The sequence below is a fragment of the Urtica dioica genome, chromosome 8 (assembly GCF_054948205.1).
Source record: "Urtica dioica subsp. dioica isolate 48M chromosome 8, U.dioica_male_clone48M_v1_H2, whole genome shotgun sequence".
Classification (NCBI taxonomy): Eukaryota; Viridiplantae; Streptophyta; class Magnoliopsida; order Rosales; family Urticaceae; genus Urtica; species Urtica dioica.
In genome coordinates, this window is record NC_142763.1 from 21835634 (window position 1) to 21858814 (window position 23181).

At 36.6% G+C, this 23181-nt stretch overlaps 3 protein-coding genes across 5 annotated transcripts; 1 reads left to right on the plus strand and 2 right to left on the minus strand.

Moving 5' to 3' along the window:
- Positions 1–1514: 1514 nt before the first annotated feature.
- On the plus strand, positions 1515–8436 carry NET1D (kinase interacting (KIP1-like) family protein). Of its 2 annotated transcripts, none has more exons than XM_089623540.1 (5): positions 1515–1828; positions 2249–2321; positions 2452–2704; positions 2987–6855; positions 7020–8436. In XM_089623540.1, the coding sequence occupies exons 3-5, from the start codon at positions 2602–2604 to the stop codon at positions 8184–8186; spliced, it is 5139 nt and encodes a 1712-aa protein (XP_089479666.1). In that variant the 5' UTR covers positions 1515–1828; positions 2249–2321; positions 2452–2601; the 3' UTR covers positions 8187–8436. The 2 variants fall into 2 exon arrangements, with proteins under 2 accessions (XP_089479666.1, XP_089479665.1); XM_089623539.1 differs by having other exon boundaries at positions 1516–1828; positions 2540–2704.
- Positions 8437–8827: 391 nt separating this feature from the next.
- LOC149388560 (nuclease) lies at positions 8828–12617 on the minus strand. Its single transcript, XM_089624827.1, has 3 exons — positions 12231–12617; positions 11392–11870; positions 8828–9642 (listed from the first exon to the last, which is right to left on the minus strand). The coding sequence occupies exons 1-3, from the start codon at positions 12376–12378 to the stop codon at positions 9067–9069; spliced, it is 1203 nt and encodes a 400-aa protein (XP_089480953.1). The 5' UTR covers positions 12379–12617; the 3' UTR covers positions 8828–9066.
- A 500-nt stretch (positions 12618–13117) lies between these two features.
- LOC149388561 (sulfate transporter 3.1-like) lies at positions 13118–22649 on the minus strand. Of its 2 annotated transcripts, XM_089622955.1 has the most exons (12): positions 22173–22649; positions 21300–21507; positions 20158–20329; positions 19221–19286; positions 18379–18492; positions 17229–17345; positions 16488–16614; positions 15181–15467; positions 14407–14597; positions 14242–14327; positions 14025–14101; positions 13118–13732 (listed from the first exon to the last, which is right to left on the minus strand). In XM_089622955.1, the coding sequence occupies exons 1-12, from the start codon at positions 22504–22506 to the stop codon at positions 13559–13561; spliced, it is 1953 nt and encodes a 650-aa protein (XP_089479081.1). In that variant the 5' UTR covers positions 22507–22649; the 3' UTR covers positions 13118–13558. The 2 variants fall into 2 exon arrangements, with proteins under 2 accessions (XP_089479081.1, XP_089479082.1); XM_089622956.1 differs by lacking the exon at positions 18379–18492.
- Between the last annotated feature and the right edge of the window lie 532 nt (positions 22650–23181).

Sequence of the window (23181 nt, forward strand, 5' to 3'; positions counted from 1 at the left end):
CAGTATTTCAAACATTAATTTGAAATAAATAATTTCAAGACGGCAAAAAGCAAATAAATAAGAGAAAAAGAAAAATAGTAATAAAATGAGCTGAAATTTATTTATAATAAAAAAAAGAAGGTGACGAAAGCCGTCAACGTTAGAAATTAGAATTGCCCACTGAACAGCTTGGAAATAGTATTTTTAATCATATTTTAATGGTATAAATTGCCACATGTAATGTCACATCTAAATATCATATTTGTCTTGAACCAATCTCTTTCTTTTTGTCAAACATGAATCATAGTCAGCGTCTAATCCTCCCAATAATTCTTAATTACGAAATCACAACTACAATAGAATATTTTCTCCAAACTCAAAATTTCCATAAAAATAACTTTAGCCGAACAAATAGTTCATCGAATTACACTTTCAATCAAATAATAAGTTATCCTAAATCAAATATATTGAAATAATCTATATCTCATTTATGTCTATTATTTAATGCTTCTTAAATTATATTAAAATTATTTTTATTGATCTTCAATATACAGATTTCACGGAACACCACAGTATATCTTTCTTTCTTTCTAAAAAAAAAAAAAAAAAAAAAAAATTCCTAAATGCTCTCTCTCAAAAATCAAATGTCTGAGCTTTCAATATTTTACCAATCTTCCCCTAGAATAGAGAGACTCCGATTGTCTCGATCAATGAAAAATTCTCGACCTAATTTATTTTTTATTTTTTTTTATATATTTTTTTTTTCATGTTTTGCTTTATGTTTTAATAATTCAGACTTAAAAATTTGACTTATGTATCGCCTAATATTTAATCGGATAGGTTTGAATTTTTTTTTTCTTCAGATTTGAATCTTATATCTAAGATTTGATTATCTTCTTGACCGTGGATCTCAATCGAGCACGAACCCTAAAATCGCAATTTGTAACAAGCAAAGATCGACGTTTTCGCTCGCGATTCGTATATTAATATGATAATGACTGTTTACTTGCATAAATTGATAACTCATAAGTTATTTTATTGTATTTATGATTATTTGTGGCTCGTTTTTCATTTTTTTTTCTTGTAGATGTATTTTTATTTGTGTTACTTTTGTAATCCAATCCTTTGTCTTTTATCATATATTTATTTGAAGAACACTTTATATATATAAAAAAAAAAAATACAGATTCCACGGCTGTTGTCACGACACACTCCTGGAATGAAAAAGAAAAGATAACTATCTAACAAGTTATTTTTTATTTTTATTTTTTAAAACTATCTAACATTTGTTCCTAAAAATCAGTTAAACATCATTTAATTCCAATGACAAAACAGTAATATTGGGTTAATATGGTCATTTTCAGATTCCCCAGAATCGTCTATGATCCTACTCTAGTTTCCGTTGTCAAACTTAAAAAAGGTAATAATAAATAGCAAGCGTGAAGAACTGAAAATAGAAAATAAAAAATAATAAAATACAGATTCCACGGCTGTTGTCAAACTTAGAGATTATTTTTTTTTGTTAATTAATTAAGTTTTACTTGATTTCTTTCCGACAATACTTATTCTCTTCTTTCCTCTTTGACAGTTTGCAAAAGCTGAGTTGGCACCAAACCAAACCACTGCTATGCATAAAGAAGCGAAAGCATAAAATAAACAGAGAAAGTGAGAGAGAGAGATCTCACAACAAATGGGGTGAGAAAAAGAAAAAAGAAAAGAAAAAGAAAATAAAGCAGCTGAAGCTTGCTGCTGAACAAAACCAACCTGAAAAAATAAAAAAAGCGAAAAAGAAAAGATTGATCAAATAAGAGAAGACATCCGATTTTCGTTTCATTTGTCCTCGGTCTCAGTAAGTTTTTCTCCTTTTCATATTTTCTGTGATCCTTTATTTTCAGCTTTAGTTTCACGCTAGCCTTCGTGTTAATCTTCACGTAATCGTGTATTTCTGTGTGCTTTCTAAAGGTTTATAGTTTTAGAGACTTTATTCTTTAGTCTTAGTTTGTTCACATGGAGCTTTGTGGAAGATTTTCGTTTTTTTTTTTTTTTTTTTTTTTGCTGAGGTGATTACGATGTTCAAGCCGTGTCGGCAGATTCTCCGCTGTTTTATTTATTTATTTATTTATATATATTATTATTTTATTTAGAACACGAACTTACTTTTGTGATCTTGGAAGCTTGTTAGAGAACTCCACAATTCTGGATTTTCAAAACTTTTTGAGAAAAAAGTCAATAGAATTTGACACTCTTGTCTTAATTCATGATCGATCAGGACGTTTCTACAAGATTTCACGAGATCAGTGATTTTTGTTTATCGTTCTCGGCGGCTCCGTTCGGTTGATCAGGTAAATATAATTAATCTTTTCATTATCCACGCACTGTGATGTACTGTGATCAGATCATTTTGCCATGAATTTTCCATATGTAATCTGATGAGACTGATCTTAAAGTTGAAGTTTTCACTCTGTTGAGTAGGGGTTGACAACCAGAGATATATTACAGCCTAGAGGAATTCTCATTTTTGCTTGTTTCTTAGCCGCTCTTGATTGAATCGACTGTTCAGTTTGCGTTTTGGATCGGACCGTTAGCAAAGAACGGATAGGAAAGCATATTTTGAAAGCAAAAATGGCAGCCGTGTCACAGGGCGGGTCTAGACGCATGTATTCTTGGTGGTGGGACAGCCACATAAGCCCGAAGAATTCGAAATGGCTTCAGGAGAATCTTACAGGTTTGCCTTTGATGTTGAATTTTCGGACTGATTTCGATTTATAACAGCACAAATTTTACTATTACTGTTGACTGATTTCCATTTCTAAGAGCATAAAGTTTGCTGTTGTACAAACTTTCCTGGCGAGTATATCGCTCTTTAAAAAATAACCTCCGCTCTTATGATAATATCATCACAAAGAGGGACTGACTAGATTCTACATTGGAACTCTTTTTAGCTTTGTACTGTTGGTTGCTTTCGATTTTTTGGTCTCTAATCACGTGAAATGATACGGTGCAACAGATATGGATTCGAAGGTCAAGCAAATGATAAAGGTCATTGAGGAAGACGCTGATTCATTTGCGAGGAGAGCGGAGATGTATTACAAGAAGCGCCCGGAGCTCATGAAATTAGTCGAGGAGTTCTACCGAGCGTATCGCGCGTTGGCGGAGAGATACGATCACGCGACCGGTGTCATACGCCAGGCTCATCACACCATGGCTGAAGCTTTTCCCAACCAAGTTCCACCAATGTTCTCAGACGAGTCACCCGGCTCCGGTGCCGATGGCGACCCACGTACGCCAGATATCCCACATCCTGGGCGTGCGTTCGATCCCGACGAACATCAAAAGGAAACTTTGAAAGCCTTTTCGTCTCACTTCCAAGCTACGAAGAGGAACGGAGGTTTCAACGACACGTTTGGGTCTGGAGAGAAGTTTGCAGATGGGAGAGCAAGAAAAGGCCTCAACTTTCACGCGGTCGAGGATAGAGATCAGAGCAACCAACGCAATGGGAGCCGAGATCTGCAAGCTCAAGCCTTGTCGGACTCCGATCGCATGGGTAAAGCTGAGGAAGAAATCTCGAAGTTAAAGAAGGCCCTGGAGAATTTAGAATCTGAGAAGGAAGCTGGTTTGCGGCAGTACGAGCAGAGCTTGGAGAGACTGTCCAACCTCGAGTCTGAAGTCTCTCGTGCACAAAACGATTCCAAAGACCTCAACGAACGAGCTAGTATGGCTGAAGCGGAAGTCCAGAATTTGAAGGAGGCTCTCGCCAAATTGCAGTCTGAAAGGGAAGCTAGTCTCGTTCAGTACCAGCAGCTTATGGATAAAATATCTAGCCTGGAAACTAGTGTCAGTTCTGCACAAAAAAATGCGGAGAAATCTGAATCTGAAGCTGAAGCTCTACAAGACGAGTTGGACAGGATGAAAGTTGAAAAAGATATTCTTCTTGTACAGTACAAGCAATCACTGGAGATGATGTCGAATCTGCAGGGTAAGCTGGTTCAAGCTGAGGAGGACGCCCGACAGGTTAACGAGCGCGCGGATAAAGCTGAACGCGAACTCGAAGCCTTGAAGCAAGCCTTTTCCAAGTTAAGCGAGGAGAAAGACGACGCTGTTTTCCAATACATGCGGTGCTTAGAGACCATTTCCAATCTCGAGTCGAAACTCGCTCGTGCTCAAGAGGAGGCTGAAAGGCTCAACTCTGAGATAAACGACGGAGTTGCTAAGTTGAAGGGCGCTGAAGAGAGGTGTCTTGCTCTGGCGGATTCGAATCAGACTCTGCAGTTGGAGTTGCAGTCTTTAGTGCACAAAATGGGTTCTCAAGGCGATGAGCTTACAGAGAAGCAGAAGGAGTTGGGAAGATTGTGGACTAGCGTACAGGAAGAGCGGCTGCGATTCGTGGAAGCCGAAACTGCTTTTCAGACATTGCAGCATCTCCATTCTCAGTCTCAAGAAGAACTAAGATCCCTGGTTGCAGAGCTCCAGAATAGGGCCGAAATGCTGAATGGCATGAAAACTCGCAGCCAGGGATTGGAGGAAGAGATCAGGAAGATCAAGGAGGAGAACAAGGGTTTGAATGAGCTTAATTTGTCTTCTTCCATGTCGATAAAAAGTCTGCAAGAGGATATCTTGAGCTTGAAGGGGACTATCAAGAGACTGGAAGAGGAGGTTGAACTTCGTGTAGACCAGAGAAATGCTCTTCAGCAAGAGATATACTGTCTCAACGAGGAACTGAAGGAACTGAGTAAGAAAAACCAGGCTATGCTAGAGCAGGTGGAGTCAGTCGGCTATGATCCGGAGTGCTTTTCTTCATCTGTGAAGGAATTGCAGGACAAAAAAACAAAGTTGAAGCAACTGTGCGAGACCAATCAGCTCGAGAAAGTGGCTCTTTTGGAACAGTTGAAAATCATGGAGAAACTTATGGAGAAAAATATCCTTTTGGAAAATTCTCTTGCTGATCTGAATGATGAGTTAGAAGGAGTTAGAGAAAAGGTAAAGGTATTGGAAGAATCCTGTCAATTTCTTCTGGAAGAAAAGTCCAGTCTTGTTGCGGAGAAGAGCAGTTTGATTTCTCAGCTACAAGTTACAAACGAGAATCTTGACGAACTGTCGATGAAAAACATCATGTTGGAAAATTCTCTGTCCGACTCAAACGCAATGGTAGAAGGATTGAGAGTAAAGTCAAAGAGCTTGGAAGATTCGTGCCTGTCGCTTGACGGGGAGAAATCGGGCCTTGTCACTGAAAGAGAGAGTTTAATTTCTCAGTTGAACAGTACTCGGCAGAGACTGGAAGATCTTGGAAATCGATACACGGCACTAGATGAGAAACTTTCGGCTGTGGAAAAGGATAAAGAGAACTTACTAGGTGCGGTGGAAGACTTGAGCATTCAGTTGGATTCCGAGAAGAAACAACATGCCGAGTTCTGTGAGTTGAGCAAGGCGCAATTGACAAGCAGGGAGTCACAGATTTCTCAACTACAAGCAGAAGGTCTTTATAGGAAGAAAGTGTACGAAGAGGAACAAGACAAAGCTCTCAGTGCTCAGATCGAAATCTTAATATTACTAAAGTGCATCCAAGGCCTGGAAGAGAAAAATTTCGCCCTCCACACAGAGAAGCAAAAGCTCTTGGACGAATCAGTGAAGTCGGAGAAACTGGTTTCAGAAATGCAGCATGAAAATGTTGGACGGAGAGAGGATAATAAATTCTTGTCTGAGCACAATAATATATTGAGAATGGGGCTTTTTCAGTTATTGAGGATTCTAAGTGTCAATGAGAGCAATGGGTTTTCCGATAAAGCCGAGCAGGATCAAAGCCTCTTGGAACTTGTCACCATTAGACTTAAAGAGATGCGAGACTCCCTATGTTCTAGTTTTGACGAAATGCAGAGATTGGTGATCGAGAAATCGGTTCTTTTGGCAAGTTTAGAGCAAGCTGAGTCAGACGGGTTTAATCTTATGACGGAGAGAAATAGTATCGATCGAGAGTTCAGGATCAAGTCTCAGAAGCTATTGGCGTTGCACGCGATGGGGCAGGAGTTTTGCCAGAGTATTAAAGATTTAAAACTGAAGCTAGCAGAGGCAGACCAAAGGGAAAATGAGTTGGCATCTAAAACAGAAGATCTTCGCAGAAAGCTGGTGGACTCAGAAAGCGCTAACGAGGATCTACAGAAAGAAAATATCAAGTTGCTTGAAGAGAAAAGATCCTTGACTCTGACAGTCTCAGATTTGGAACAACAAAGAAGTTGCCTTGAAGAGGAAAATTATGCCGTGCTCGGGGAGACAATGTTTCACAGTAACATGTCCCTGGTTTTCAATCATGTTGTCTCCAAGAATTTGGTGGATCTTGCGGAACTTACTGCAATGCTGAATGATGTTCGTATAAATAACGTTGATCTCGATGAGAAGGCCAGAGTACTGGAGGAGAAGCTGGAAGGTATGCGGACGGAAAATGCCCATCTTAAGGAGGTCTTGGATAAATCTGATAGCGAGCTGTGTTTGGTTAAATCAGTCAACGACAAGTTCCAAAGTGAAATTATTGATTCGAAGAATCTATTGCTTCGGAGGGAAAATGATGTTGAGATGTGGGAGGGCCAGGCTGAAGTGTTCTTTTCTGAACTGCAAATGTCCAATGTCTTTGAAGTATTGCTTGAAGGAAAGATGAAGGAGGTTTTCGAGAAGTGTGCGAGCCTTGAAAATGAAAGTGATTCCAAAGGTTTGGAGATCGGACTTCTGAAACAAGAACTTGGCACTTTGAAAGATGCAAATGGTGGACTTAAAGCTCAGTTGGCCAATTACACATCAGCTGTTATCTCATTGGAGACTTGTATAGCATCTCTTGAGAAGCATACAATGGGCGCAGAAGCTTTTGAAGCTGAGTGTGAAGATCCAGAGGTATGATCTAATTGTTCAACTGAATTATTATCTTAGAAATTTTAGATTTTTCTCATATGTAAATTATAAAACTAAGAGTCCCTCAAATATTTGTTGCTTATTTGGAATATAAGTTATGTTACATATTTATTCTTTAAATGATGGATGTTCTATTTGCGATTCAGGATGCTGATTTGACTACTCAGAATGGAGAAATCTCTGAAACTGGCGAAGTTCAAACTACCACACTACAAGATGGTATTCTGGAATTGCTGAGTTTGAAGAGAAGGATCGAAGCTATTGAAATAGCAATAACCGAAAAGGAAAAAGTTGCAATGACGGAAATTTTGGCTTCAGGTGCCAAACTAGATGCTGCAGTGAGGGAGATTGAAGACTTAAAGGCCAGTGGCAGCTCAAACCGAGAGATCGGACAAGAAGAAATGGGAAATGGGCTGAACAAAAGTCTCAGGGTTCGTACAAGAAGGACAAAGACCCAGGAAATTTCGGAGTTGTCGAACGAAGTTCTGACAAAAGACATCGTTCTCGATCAGATATCCTCGGATCGTCCGTCCTTCAGGAGAAGCAAGAGAGAGGCCGTGGACGGCGAGAATCATATAGTTGAGTTGTGGGAGACAGTTGACCACGGTGGAAGCATCGACATGACGGTCGGCAAGGCTCAGAAATCTGCCTCCAAACCACACCACAGAAGCAAAAACCCCTCCGTGGAATCGCTAATCGAGAAAGAGTTGGGCGTGGACAAGCAAGAGATCTCGAGGAGATTCTCAGAGCCCCGGCAGGAAGGGAACAACAGCAGTAAGAGAAGAGTTCTCGAAAGGCTCGACTCGGACGCTCAGAAGCTTTCGAACCTCCAGATAACCGTGCAGGACTTGAAGCGAAAGGTCGAGATCACCGAGAAGAGCAGGAAGGGAAAAGGGCCAGAATACGAAAGCGTGAAGGGACAGCTCGGCGAATCCGAGGAAGCGATCTCGAAGCTCTTCGAATCGAACCGTAAAATGATGAGGAGTTACGAGGACGATTCTCAGCCGTCTGATTCAACGTCTGTGGCGGTGTTGGACGGAAGTGGGAGTGTGAGGAGGAGAAAGATCTCGGAGCAGGCGAGAAGAGGGTCGGAAAAGATCGGGCGATTGCAGTTGGAAGTTCAGAGGCTGCAATTCCTCTTGCTGAAACTTGACGGCGAAGAGAAGGAAAGCAAAGGGAGATTCAGAGTTCCCGAGCAAAAGTCGAGAGTTCTTCTGCGCGACTATCTCTATGGAGGCGCCGTTAGAACTACTCGGAAGTACAAGAAATCTTCTTTCTGTTCGTGCGTTGAACCTCCGACCCGGGGAGATTGATTTAACTTTTCATCGGCACATAAACTAGTTATTGATGAGATAGTAGACGCAATATTTTGTCTATAAATTTACTTCATCCCTGTAGAACTGTTTTATAGACCGTACATTTTTTATTCTGTGTTTTTGTTGCATTTTCTCTTGTTCTGTAGAGGATCTGGTTTTCATTATTAGTGTTGAGATCCTGCCGTGTAATTGCCAGGCCGGTCTGCGAATCAAATGAAGCCACACTCATGAGTTTACTTTTCTTCAACGATTTGCTTGTTTGCTTTATTATAAAGGGTCGGTTTTTAAGATCTAATCTAGCGTAGTAAATCTATCACAAGTAGTGCCTCATCGAGGCGCGTAATTGTACTTGAAATATTTTAGTATTGCTTCGGTTAACTTTTTCTCCAGTCTGTAACTCTTTGTATTTGCTCTATTCCACGCCTCAGAGAACGGATTTTCAAGAGAAAGATTCCGAGAAGCTTTATTTTTTTGCCATTTGGCCGTTTGATAGTTCGGTCAAGTAAACCAACATAGTGTAATTGCTAAATATGCTCAATTTAAAAAGAAGAGATTTGTGTTAGAAGACTATATATGTACACATTTTCGGTACACTATATATATATATATATATATATATATACATATATATTCCAGCGTTTGATTCCGAGTCTTTTATCGAGTCTTTTATTGTTGGAAGATTTCAACCGTCAACAACAGTTCTGTATATTAGCAATCCCCCAAAGTCCCAACTAGTAATTTCAAATCCAAAGCTCAAATTACAGCATTTCAGGATTTTCAAGCAATGCCAAGTTGCCAAGATATTCTTCGAAATCCTACCACTTATCAATAACACTGTGTTCAACAAACACTACAACACTCTCACGAGTTACACAGCTCAGAATCTCCCCGAGTCCTCAGCCCGACATTTCACCTTGTCTGCCACGCTCTCTCTCTCTCTCTCTTTCATCATTTTAACCAAATCCTCCCTCAAAACTCTCCCGAGAGGATCAACCTGCTTACAGCGCATCTCGACATAACCCGAATCATGGTGGCCCGACAAAGCCACGCCGGGCTGCAATTCATCCCCGTAGTCGATCGCTATATTATGAAGCAAACAACACACCAAGATAATGCTCGGCAGTTTCCTCTTATCGGGCCTCCACATAACCTTGTTCAAGATCCTCCAACTCCCTTTAAGCCGCGAGAACGCCTTCACCGCGATCTGCCTCACGGCCTCGTGCTTGGCATCGAAACGCTCCTCAACCTTGTCCCCTTCTTCCCCGAAAGGCGTCACGAGCCAAGGAAGGAGCGGATACGAAACCCCTCCGACAACATAATCTCCACCGCCCATCCTCTCTCCGGCGCTGCAGAGCTTGTAAAGCCCCGAGCACTTCAACAGCCTCGAGACGCTCATCCCTCCGGGCCATCCCGTGACGACGTCCACGAACCTCATCTCGTGGTCCACCACACCCTGCAAAGTAAAAGTCGGCAAAATGGTTAACCAGTTAAAACCTTTAACCATTTTGAACAGTTAACCATGTTTTTTTAGAACGGTTAACCAAATAACCGTTAGTTTCAATAACCGCAGTTAACCAGGACATAACCGGTTAAAATTTACAAATAATTCGAAAATTAAGCCACCAAAACTAGAGTAATTTCTAAATAGCCAATATTTTGTAAATTTTTGGTAAATAACTAATTCATACATATTAATCATATGCAATAAAAAAAAGGATTCATTAGGTATATAGTCATATTTACAGTTTCACATTGCCATATAATCAACGTTTCATAAATCTTGGGTAAATAGCCACGTCTATGTATTTACACCTGTAAATTGACGTAAATATCCCACCATTTTATTTCAATGAAATGGCTGTTATGCCGTCGTTTTTCACAAGATAAAAATGACACCCCGAGATAAAAAACGACAAGATTTAGTAAAACTTGCACCAAAACTATAAGCAACATAAAACAATTCAGTAAAAAAGTACCTAACTATTGGCGAAGTTCAAGACCGAACTAGAAGTAGAAGGCACTCTGGTGGGATCCTACTTTATGTTTCAGAAATCTTACCAATTATTTATTTTTCGGCGTGCTTAAACCATCGGCAAATTTCAAGACCAAAGTATCGGTGTCACAAAGTCTTTGGCAAAGCAAGACTATCGACAAAGAGATGAATCCTTGAACTATCGGCGAAGTTAAAGACCAAACTATCGGCGTCCCAAAGTCTTTGGCAAAACAAGACTATCGGCGTAGACAAGAATCCTTGAACTATCGACGCAAAAGACTATCGGCGATCAAAACTATAGGCGTCCAAGATTATCGGCGCTAAAGACTATCAATGATCAAGACTATAGGCGCTCAAGACTATCGGCACAAAAGACTATCAATGTGAAACTATCGGCAAGAATACTATCGGCTAACTTCCACAATCTTGATCAAAAACGATCTCCAATGCCCAAAATACCCTCAATGCTCACTCAAACCTCAAAATGAAAAGCTATAAATACCCCTCTACATTCACTCTAAAGGTAAGTTTTTTAAAACTGAAGAAATCTCTGCTTCACTCCCGACTCACTATATTTTCCTCTCTCGACACTTGAGACGAGATATTAGCTCCTCACCTTGACTAATGTTGAGCGTCGGAGTGTCCGCCAGGGGAAACCCCACCGCGTCCTTCTAGTTCACGTTTCTTGTCTTTTCAGGTGAAGAACACGAAAAGTCCGAAGATCGCGAAGAACCCGAAGAACACGACGAACTCGAAGGACTCGACGAACACAAAGAACGCGAAGAGCCCGACGGACTCAAAGGACACAACGAACGCGAAGAACACAAAAGTGAACTAATCACGAAGTCACGAGAAACCGAGAACCTCTTTCCGAAGAGGCAAAGATGACGAGCAGATGATATTTCCCCACACACAACCTACGTGCGGTCACAGGGTCCGGCCCTAGACCAAACCACGGACGGTTCTAAGTGTTGACCCAAAAACAGCGATAGCAATGGCAAATCAGGAATGTCACGTCATATTTATGGCTATTTACCTAAGATTTACGAAACTTTGGTTATATAGTAATTCCAAACGTTTTTGTTGGCTAATTACTTAATTTTATTTATTTAAAATTGTAAATAAGGATATATATATATATATATATATATATATATATATATATATATATATATATATATATAATAAATAATGGAGCCTAAAATTGACCTGCAAGAGCATGCTGTAATTCCTCTTGGGGTCGCACCAATCGTCGGAGGTCTGGACGGCCGGGAGGGTCATGACGACGTGGGTGGCCTCGACGGCCCCGAGGCAGCCCGGGAGCCCGAACCCCGTCTCGAGGGCGGACTTCAGGGCTCGGGCCCGGGCCTCGTCGGGCCAGCGGAGGTGGTGGCGGGCCCGGGCCTCGAGGGCCTCGATGAAGCGCCACGTCACCTGGGAGACCGTGGATTGGCCGACCCCGAAGGACGCCCCCACGGACACCTGGGACTCCCCCGAGGCCAGCCTCCGGAGTGCGATCGCCGCCTGCTTCTCCACGCTCAGAAGCCGTCCCTCGATGTTGATCAGCCCCGAGGGAGGTCGGGACACCAGATCCTCTCTCACCAGAGAGCATATGTACTCGAATGTCGTCTTCGAGACTCGGAAAAAGTGCTTAAACCCCTCTGCCTCGTCACCGGGGACCCGACACCCTGCGTTTCTCGAGATTCGCGAGTTAGCTTAGCTCAAAGCATCTGAATTTGATAAGACACTGCTTCAGGGGTTATCGGTATTCCCTCTAAAGAAAAAGCATAAAAAAAATGTAGAATAAGAGAGCCTTTATATACTAATTTTGGGAATACTCTAGACTATTAGCTAACGATATAATTTCTACTAGCCGGGTGTATCAGAATTTGCCGATGATCTTTCGTTCGTTCATGAGTGTTTTTTGGGTTGTGAAAAATGGGAAAATGGGACGGTTTGTTTCGATTCGTGTAGAGAGAATGGACATTTGTAAACGAGAGAGAGAGAGAGAGAGAGAGAGAGAGAGAGAGAGAGAGAGAGAGAGAGACCTGGAGCGGAAGAATTCTTGCGCCAGAAGCAATCCCACCACTCGGAATCGTTGGCTTGGGGTTCTGTGGGAACTGGGCTCGACCTTCTCAGCTTCTTCTTTTTCTTCGATTCCTTTTTAATCTTCTTCGATTTCTTCGGAGGAGCCATTAGAGAGAGATACAGATTAGTGTGCCTACACTTCCTAAATCCAGTGGAATCTAACTCGACGAGAGTTAGTGAGAGATCGAAAGGCGCGATGGACTGGGGAAGAGTCCATTAATTGCAAATTGAATCAAAACATTTGGCACTGAACGAGAAAACCTCAATATTTGGGGACTGAAAACATATTGATTTAAGAATGAGGTTTTATTAGTTCCATGAAGAAAATTGTAAATTTAATTTACTAATTAATAAATAAAAAAAATTATCATACTAATTTTTTTTATACTAGCAAATACCACCATTGTATGGTGTAAATTTTTATTTATTTCATTCCGTACTTGTATTCGCCCTTATATAAATACAATGGACCTCCCAAGTGGTTAATGTTTGTTTTATGAAGTAAGCTCAAGCGATTTTGCTTTTATATTCCTATCAACAGAAAAAAAAAATAGATGTGTACACACATATATATATTTATTTATATATAAAACTTATTATATGGACGATCACAATAAAAGAAAAAAATATGAAAAAGAGAAATGAATTTTTTTTTATTCATATGTATATAGTTGATGGATTGTTTCTTTTTCATATTTCAGTCATAGATCCAATGGTCCAGAATTAATTAAAAAAAAAAAACCGTATGACATACAAAAATTACTTGACTTCTTTCCAGTTCCGTCACTCTATCGGAAGGTCTTCAAAGTTCCGATCGCCATATGTTTAGCCGTACACACAATGTCTCTTGCCAATTTTGCATATAACTAATTTTCTTGCAAAACTAGTATTACTACTAAAATTCATTATGTGAACTACTGTGACAAAAAATCACCTACAACCAAGCAGCCACATACCATGAGAATGTCACAACTCACAAGTTTGATGTTTGCAATTGTCAATACAAGTTGCAGAGTAAGAACTACGTCCTTATTAAATTTTCCTTTGGAATTTCATTTCAATTAATATACATTATGCCATGATTGATACATAATTCTTCTAACGAAAAAAAAAAAAAAAAAAAAAAAATTCCTCCAGCAAAGGACTTCACGTATAGAGACTCATTCTTCTCATATCGCGTAAAGCCAACATAGCTACAACATAATTAGAAACCTCGTATCGCAGTAAGACAAGAAACTGATGGTGCCAAATTTAGCTGCAAATTCTACAAACATTCCACTTTGAGCGATCAGACAGCATTTTCGTCTTTGATATCGCCTGATTTGAAGGAGTGAAGCCTATAATTGCAAGCCGCAACGGCCTCGCCAACGGTAAGGTAAATCCATTCTTGACCTATCTTCTCTATGATCTCTGACTTGTTTAGCTTCTTCATTACTTCACTTCCAGGGTTGGCCAACACAAGCTGAATTAATAAGAAAACACATCCAAAGAATACATCAGAAGAAAAAAAAATGCTGAATTACGCAATGTTAAGTCTCAAAATCAAATCGCAATGAGTGAAGTAATTGACGACGTTTAAAATCTTTTTTAAGTTCGTTTATCTTTCAAAACGTGAGATCTTTAACACGCCCTCTCAAGATGTTGACTCTTTTAGGCTCACTCATTCTATCTCAAAACTGACAGGCTTTAATCTTATTGATAAAATCTGTGACATAACTTTTGTTTTAATAGAAACAATACAATGTGCTTATTACCTTAAGCTCTCTCCTTTCAACAGTCTTCTTGAGCTCATCAAGCATGCTTAATCCACTTGTGTCTATGTTAGCAACAGCTGTAATTAATAATAATAATAATTAGAATTAGAAGAAGAAGGAACAAATTTCATATAAAGATCTCAGATGAAGAGAAGAAGAATAAGAGTTCATTGATTTTGAAACCTTATAAAGTTAAACAAGTCAACATATCAATTACCAGCCATGTTTAGAATGATATATTGTAAGCTTGTATCTCCACTGGCTTTTATTCTGTCATCCTCTTCATTAATCCACCTCGCAATCCTGTGCCCAAAAAAAAAAAATACATTGGTTAGTTAACTAAGAACTTGTATGCATATTATAATTAATAAAATATTATCACCTTTCTCTCAAGTAGTTGGAATTGGCAAAGTAAATAGGAGCATCAATCTCAAGTACTAGGATTCCAGGAATACTATTGGCGTTTGTGTATTGCTCGACATTTCTATAAATCATGGAGTCTGGAATGTTCCCAAGAACAAAAGTCTTAGGCCTCGCCACAAATAACAGCACTCTCATCACAGATATTGCAACCTGATCATGATTGAAAAAACAGTGTAACTTGATCATATGATTAAAAAAACAGTGGAGGCCAGCTAGAATTTGACCACGTATATGATAAAAATATATAATAAAGAAACAAAAAATTAGGAAAATAGTCAACTTATACGTTTTGACATTGTAAAATACCGACGTTTAGTAAATCTTAGGTAAGTAATCACTTTCAGACATAAATCTCAGGTAAGTAATCACTTTCAGACATAAATCTTAGGTATATAACCAACGTTTGTTACATGAAAGTGGTTATTTACTTAAAATTTACGTATGAAAATAGCTATTTACTTAATATTTAACAAACATTGGCTATTTAGCAATGTCAAAAGTTTAAGTTGATTATTTTTCTAATGGACCCAATAATAAAAAAAAAAAAAATCAAGGGCGTGTACACTTTTTTTTTCCAGGGGCAAATATGAAAAATATCATATAATTGTGGCTAAAATGTAAAAAAAAAAGTAAAAACAAGGGTAAGAAAATAATTTTTAAAATTTCAAGCGAAGCATGTAACCAAAGTGATCTAAAAGAGAATATAATGAATATAGAAGTAAAATAATTATACCGCGATGACCAATCCGACTTCAACGCTACCAAAGACGACGCCGATGTAAGCGCTCATGCAGACGATGAAGTCAAACTTGTCGACCTTGAAAAGGTGGATAGCGGCATCGTAGTCAATGAGGCCGAGCATGGCAGAGATAATGATGGCCGAGAGAACGACGATGGGCGTGTAATGGAACAAAGGTGTGAGGAACAACAATGTGAACATCACCGCGATTGCCATCACTATGTTTGACACCGCCGTTTGACATCCCGCGTTGTAGTTCACCGCAGATCGCGAAAACGGCCCTGTATATATATAACCATGTAATTTTCTTGTTTTATAATCTTAAGAGGAATTTGGACACGGTTGGCAATTTTTTTTTTTTTTTAAGGGTAGACTTCTATGCCTAATTTCATATTCGCTGTTAAATCAATGCTTTTTTTTTTTGTGTAAAATTATATGTAAATGTTGAGCATTACAATGAAAATATAATATGATAGAGACATAAAATCTATCACTCTAAAACTAGTGATGGTTAATGCTATCTTTTCAAACTTTTTTTTTTTTTTTTTTTTTCAAGAGGCTAATGTGGCTCTTAATTTTTTTTGGTTTAAGTGGTTCTTTGACATTGATGATCAACTTAAGTTAATATTTTTGGTGTCGTTGACACGTCTATTATCTTGATTCCATATTTTCAACAAAGAAGATATTTCACATTTTGAATCACAACTAATTTTAATATGTATCTTAATGGTATTACTAACTATTTCATAAAAGATGAAATTGAAAATGTATAGCTAAGAATTTGTAAAAAAAATAAAGTTTTTATTACTAGGGAAATGGTGGCAAAAAAACTCGATGTTTAGATAAAACACTACTTATATACTCATTTTTTTTTCTTGGGCAAAAATACTCAAAGTTTAAAATTTAGTTACACGCAAATACTTTGCCGTTAAAATTTCTGTTAGAACTTAGCGGTCCGAGTAGCAACGGACCCACTATAACGTAACATGTTGTATTTTTTCCAAAGAAAAAAAACTTTGAGTATATAAGTAGTATTTTGATCAAACATTAAGTATTAAGTAGTTAAAGTTTGATACATGAATATTTTCAATAAATGAATATAAAATATTAATATATTTGATGGGTCTCAGATGTATAATGAATAGAAAAAGATCAAAATGTTTTTAATTATTTAAGGCAGGACTTGTGGCCATACCCATACTCAAATTAGTTGTTAGTAAATTAGTATGAATTTTTTTTTTTTTTTTTCATTTGCATCAAAAGTAAAATGTGAGAACTTTATGCATGTTAATTGTGATTACCTGTTGTGAGGTAGCAAGAAGTGCAAGAACCAACAATGTTCATAGTTCCAATTGCAATCATCTCTTTGTTACCATCAATATGGTAATTCTTGAACATTGAAAAGCTTCTCCCAACTGCTATCCCTTCCTGCACATTAAACCATGTATTACCATAAATTGGACAATAATTGTCTTCCTAGATGCAAAAAAAAAAAAAAAGCATTTCAATTTGATATTATTATTTATTTTTGTATGATAGCATTCAAATAAATTACATTCAATGGTTTTTAATTTTAAAATATATATATATAAATTAATAAATATAATTTTGAATGGTTGTTGCCAAATAATTTAATTAACCGTGAAGCAGTCTAATTGTAATTTAATTATTTTTATTTTCTAGGCTTTCACATGTGTTGGTACAAATGGCTTCAACCAACTCTCTTGTATCAACTATCTTTTGACAAACCTTCATTACCGAAAACTAGACACATCATCATCATATCATGCTTAAAAGAAGTGTGGAGAAATGAAATTCTATTAGCCAATAATGTTTAGACTTTAGACCAAAGTCATCGGCTCCAATTAGAGTAGTGATGACCTAAAAAAAGTGAAAGCTCAAGTCAAACATCAAAAAGTGCTTTTGTTGTGTTAGTTTGGACTTCATGGAAAATTAAAGTATTAATTGCATACTATTATGATAATAAACAAATAATAATAATAATAATAATAATAACAATAATAATAATAATAAGTGCTTACAGCGAGAGCTATGACTCCAGTGACGATACCAGTCTTGATGGCTAACGTCATGTGAGGAGGGACCAGCACAAGATGTGTGATCGATATTGGATTAAGCCCTTTCTTTAGATCCCCTATCTGAGTTAACATACACCCGGATTCACCAGATCATTCCACTTATGCATAATAATATATTAAAGATGCAAGAGACGATAGGAATATGACAACGTGCAAATTGCAAAGATGCAAATGTGGGAACCACAGCCACAGGTCCATAAATCATAGCGAAAAGAAACAGTGGAATTATTGGTGAAGACCTACAAAAACATACGTTCCTGTTTAATTATTTATTTATTTTAGGAAAACAAAATAATTTTGGATTGGGTCTTCATGACAAAGACTTGAGAGGCATAGTGTTTGTGGCTCTGGTCAGATTGTGAGGTCAAAGATAGAAAGTATTATTTGATTGTTTTTGTCCCGTGGATCACAAGTTGGCCTATTTGGTCTCTGTCCAATCTCCCCCAAAGTATAATTCGGTATCATTTTTATTAAATAAAAAAAAAGAATAAAATCTCCCCCCCCCCCCCCCCCCCCCCCCCCCCCCCCCCCCCAAGTAAGAAGTAGATCATAGAGTTATCCTATGTGGCTTTGAATTTTATGATAAGAACCGTTTCTAGTTTTAGTGGCTATTTTTATTTGACGGATAGTTACAATTTTCTTCTTTAGATAAATTATGGTATTTAATGACGTCCCTGAAAAATAAAATAATGTATATGCCAAATTATATTTATTAAAATATTTTATCACAAATAATATATACATGAAAATCCATAAAAAAATCCAATTTTATTTTTTAATAATATGGAATAATAAGTGATATTATGAATATACTGTCTAACATTTTAAGTCAAAATGTAACTATCACACAAAATCAGGGTTACAAATGTAAGAAAAAAAACTATTTTCAAAATACAACTGCCAATAATGTCTCTAACAATGCAACATATAGTTTTTGTAACTTTAATAGCTAGTATATTGCTGTAACTAATTCCTTAATCTTTACAGGGCTGTTAATATTTAGTCTCTTTGTTATTATTATCATAGTGAAATTAATTTGTCTGTGTTGTGAATAAATGAGCTGTAAAAGGTTATATTTAAATTGAATACATACCACTTGAACGCCGTGTTTTTCAGCATGTGTGAGATAAACAAGAAGACTGCCTAATATAACAGACGTCAAAGGTGCCATGGCTGATAACCAAAAGAATTTAGGCCTTCTCTTACTCTGTAAAAAAAAAAAAAAAAAAAAAAACAATATTGAAACACTTAATAAAATAGGTATAAAATAACATATACCAAATAGCCTCATTTGTTTGGTGCTGATTAATTATTAATTTCCGTTCAAACAGCAGAGCGTAAAATCATATTTTGAAAGTTTGATTTGATTTTGAAACTATAAGTAGTTATTAATTAAAAAAGGCTAGCTGTCAAGACTTTTTAACAAACAAATAATAAGGTTAGGAGAGAAATTCCATCCTTGGGAAATGAAAAATAAATATATTTGCTTTTGGGTATACTTTAAGTCTTTAACTGCGTACAATAATTCCATACGTATGTTTAGTATTCTATATATATATATATATATATATATATATATATATATATATATATATATATATATGTATATATATACCAGGAATATATTATTGATGTGGGTCAATACCTGCTAATAATGCTCGAATTCTACTTCCTTTTTTAATTTCATACCCAATATCTGTATTATTTTAGTAAATATGTCGGTGCTACACTGTAAACTAATACATGCATAACATTTAGCAGGTACTTGAAAGAATTTATAAGAAGAATCCTAAGTTTAAAAACCAAGGCAAATATCTTGAACAATATAAGTATCACATGGTAGATTAATAGGTATAGTTTGCAAAAAAATATGGATATTTTTATTCTTCTCATTATTATATTTTTTATCCTTGGAAAAATGCTTGATCCACTTACTAAGTATCTGGTTATCAGAAGGAAGGAAAGGAAACAGCATCCCAAGAGCCCACTTTCCCATTTCCACTGCAAAAAAAAAATCATGAATTTTGATTTCGTTAATTACTAAAGAATAACTTTATTAAATAAAAGAAAACACTAAAGAATAACTGGAAAATCCCCAAACAGCATAATATATATATAAATATATATATCATCATCATCCAAATATTCACCATGCAATATTCTTAATGATCCATCATATGAAAACTTTTCTCCCTTTATCTAGTGTTCAAAATATATTCTACATATCACCCACACTACTTTCCAAAGATCAGGCTAAAAAGTTTATTCTATGAAACGTCCAAAAGTTATTATTAGCTCATCTCAATTCTTCAACAACTTTACTGATTTTTTTTTCCCATCGCTTTATTCAAATATTTTTAATAATTATATATGTAGACGTTGAAACTTGAAAGAACCACTTCATATAAATGTTTATTTAAACACTTTAAAGCAAAGCTTATCGATAAAGATCGATCCAATTGTGAGAACTCCCAAATTCAAGCCTATCACTTTTAACCAAAAAAAACGTAACATTTCAAGACCACACTCTCGTGCTTATGACCCACGAAATTAGAGACCATTACTTTTGAAGAGGCATGGGACACTCAGCGCCAAAAAAAAAAAACAAATAAAATCAAATCAAGTCGAATATATTAAAGTTGGTACAACTTTGTGTCTCTTTACTAGGAAAAATGGATCGTTCTTTTGATATGCGTGGTGGTAAAAGTATCCACATTTTGCATTCCATTATTTTTCTTTATCCTAAACGTACTTGACCATTTCAATGATTTTCACAACCCGTATACTAAATTAATATATATGTACCAAAACTATATATGTAAATCAATATAAAAAACGATTTTATATTAGATGAATAATTAAGATCAATAACCTGGTGTGTTTGGGTAAAGACAGAGCGCATAACTGAGACAATATCAGTGGCGTGAGTGAAGTGTTCAAGGCCAAGAATGCCTTTAAGCTGTTGAAGAATCACCACTGTTGCTGCTCCGGCCATGAACCCTACTATCGTTGCATGTGATAAGAAATCCACTATAAACCCTAGCCTGCAAATTTCATTCCAATCACACAAACAAGCATAGATATTAATTATTTATACTAATAGCGAAGGCGAATTCTATGGTATTAATAAACATATGAACCGTTGATTTAAAATGCTTTTACCAAATAATATCACATAAACATGGAAATATATTCTAGTGAAGTCACTAGCTGACCTAGGTAAGGACAAGGGAGCATATGCCCTCTGTGAACTTTGAATAATATAATTTTCATATATTATATATACATATATATATGTATAATGTATCCTTTATATATATATATATATATATATATATATATATATATTTATCTTACCGTCCCCTACAAAATTTGGAATTTTTTTTATTGTCAAATTTGCGCCAGCCTCCGCCTAAGCCTTTATATTATTAAAATATAAAATCAATCAAGATCGTCTATTTTGGGATCAACACTTCAGATTGCATAAATTGTACAATACATATATCCTACAAGGAGCCTACACAATATCATTACGAATTTAATAATAATATAAGCTGTCATTTAAATAATATATATAGATACCTATATATATTAGGGTTATTTTTTCAGTACATATAATTGGTTGGCATTTTCCTCTAGAGGGAAAAAATAATTTAGGTACTGAAAATAATATATTTGAATAAAAACGCTTATTTTGTATTTAACCATACTATCGTAAATCCGACAGCTTATCCCTAACAGCAGCGAACGATCCAATTCAAAACTTGGCTCAGATCCGTTCAATAGTAAACAAAATTTGTAAAAGACAAAAGTTTTTTGAACAGAGAACAGGGAAAATAATGTACGATTGCATTGCTTCTCGACAGATATTTTAAATAATAACTTTCGCTTGCTTGTTTTGTCGTTAATAATGGCAAAGTACTTAGACAGTGCATGTATGAGATATATAAATATATATATATATATATATATATATATATATATATATGTAAGACCCCTTGCTCAAGTACTTACCTCAGTAGGCCCAAGGAAGCTTGGAAAACTCCGGCGAAGAGCGTGGCGGTGAAAGCAAGGTGAAGAAAGAGAGTAGGGTTTTGCTTGAAGTCGACCTCTTGCCCTAACATAGACGCTGTCAGCATCGACGCTACCGCCACTGTCCCCACCGCCAAATCTCTTGAACTTCCCATCATCGCGTAAACCAATGGCGGAATAAAACTTGAATCTACATACACCATAAGAAAAAAAAAATGGTTTCACCACATGCAGAGGCGGAGTCAGAAAACAAACTTAGAGCATCTTCAATAATGGAGACCGTCGAACCCTCATTTTGAGGATTTTTGGACCTCCAGTGGGGAACTCTAAACTCTCAAATTGAAAATAATTTTTTTTATTTTTTGGTACATAAAAATAAAAATATTTTAATCAGATCATTTTTAATATAATCAAGAATAATTTTATTTGATGCACAACAATAATTATGGCAACTAACATGTTATAATAAAATACAGTAAAATAAAACAGAATAAATAAAGGGGACATATTTATATGTTTCTTACATAAACACGGGTTACTTATATATGTATATATATATGATGAAAAAAAAAACATAACATCACGTACAAATCCTCCCCCATCCATACATGAATTTCATATACATATATAATTCGGTCACGCCGTTATTATTATGCTCATTTCATTATATACAATTTCGATACATAGATTGCAGTAGTTACACTTAGTTAAATAAAACAATCTAGCTAGCAGAGAAGAAGTATATACATATATATATATATATATATATATATATATATATATATAGAAGAAGAAGACAATATATAATTAAGGAAGTGAAATATATATATAGAGAGAGAGAGAGAGAGAGCTCACAGAGGCCGAGAATGGGAGGCAAGTTGGCGAGCTTGGCGTAGCTGATTCCCTGAGGGATTGCGAGGCTGGCGATGGTGATTCCGGAGACGAGGTCGGCGCGGAAGAAAGACAGCGTGTAGCGTGGGGCCCACTCGAGGATGGGAAAGAAGTACTGAAACCCCAAAAGGAGCCTCTTCAGAGCCGTCTGGTTCTTGAACTGCCTGAAGGGGTCGTCCGGGAAGAAAGTCTCCTTCAGACACTTCTGCAACGTCTTCGCGAACGCCTGCGCCGGCGGAATCGCCACCCTGTGCGCCGCCCTCTCCGATGGGTACGACACGTAGTCCGCGTTTCCCATTTTATGTGTATATATATATTACTATGGTCAAGGTGAAAAACCGTCGAGAGGCGTTATTAGATGAGATAAATGTGAATAGTTTGTTTGGAAAGTGGTGGGTGGGAAGTGGAGCGAGTCGATGGAAAGCTGGGCTTGTCTTGTGAATGAATGTATATATTCAACGTACGTTAGGCTTTATATAAAAAACAGAGAGAGAGAGACAGAGGTTTTTTTTTTCTTTTCTTGTAGTATTAGCCTGAGTGGGTTGGTGGTCCCACGGTGTGCAGTGTTGTGAATGAGTGAGGAATTGGGGTTTGGATATTTTTTTTTTCTTTCTAAATTTATGATTTGGAATCCCTTAGTAGTGGTTTCTATTAGTAGTGTAATTTTATTTTATGACTTTTAGCTAAGTGTTACATTGAAATTAATACATTTGTAAAATAGTCAAATTCTATAATTAGTAAAGTAATTTTTTTTCTATAAAAAAAATATTAGTAAAGTAATTAAAATGCACAATTAACATGCTTAATTATTTTTTATTTTATTATTAATTTTTTTGAAATTGATATATAAATCGTTAAAAAAATTTAATGTGTCAAAATTGTTTTTGACAATGCAACTTTCATTATTTTACTCAAAACTTGAAGCTTTAGCTACTTTATTGATTAGTTTACTCTTGAAAATTTAGCTATTTTA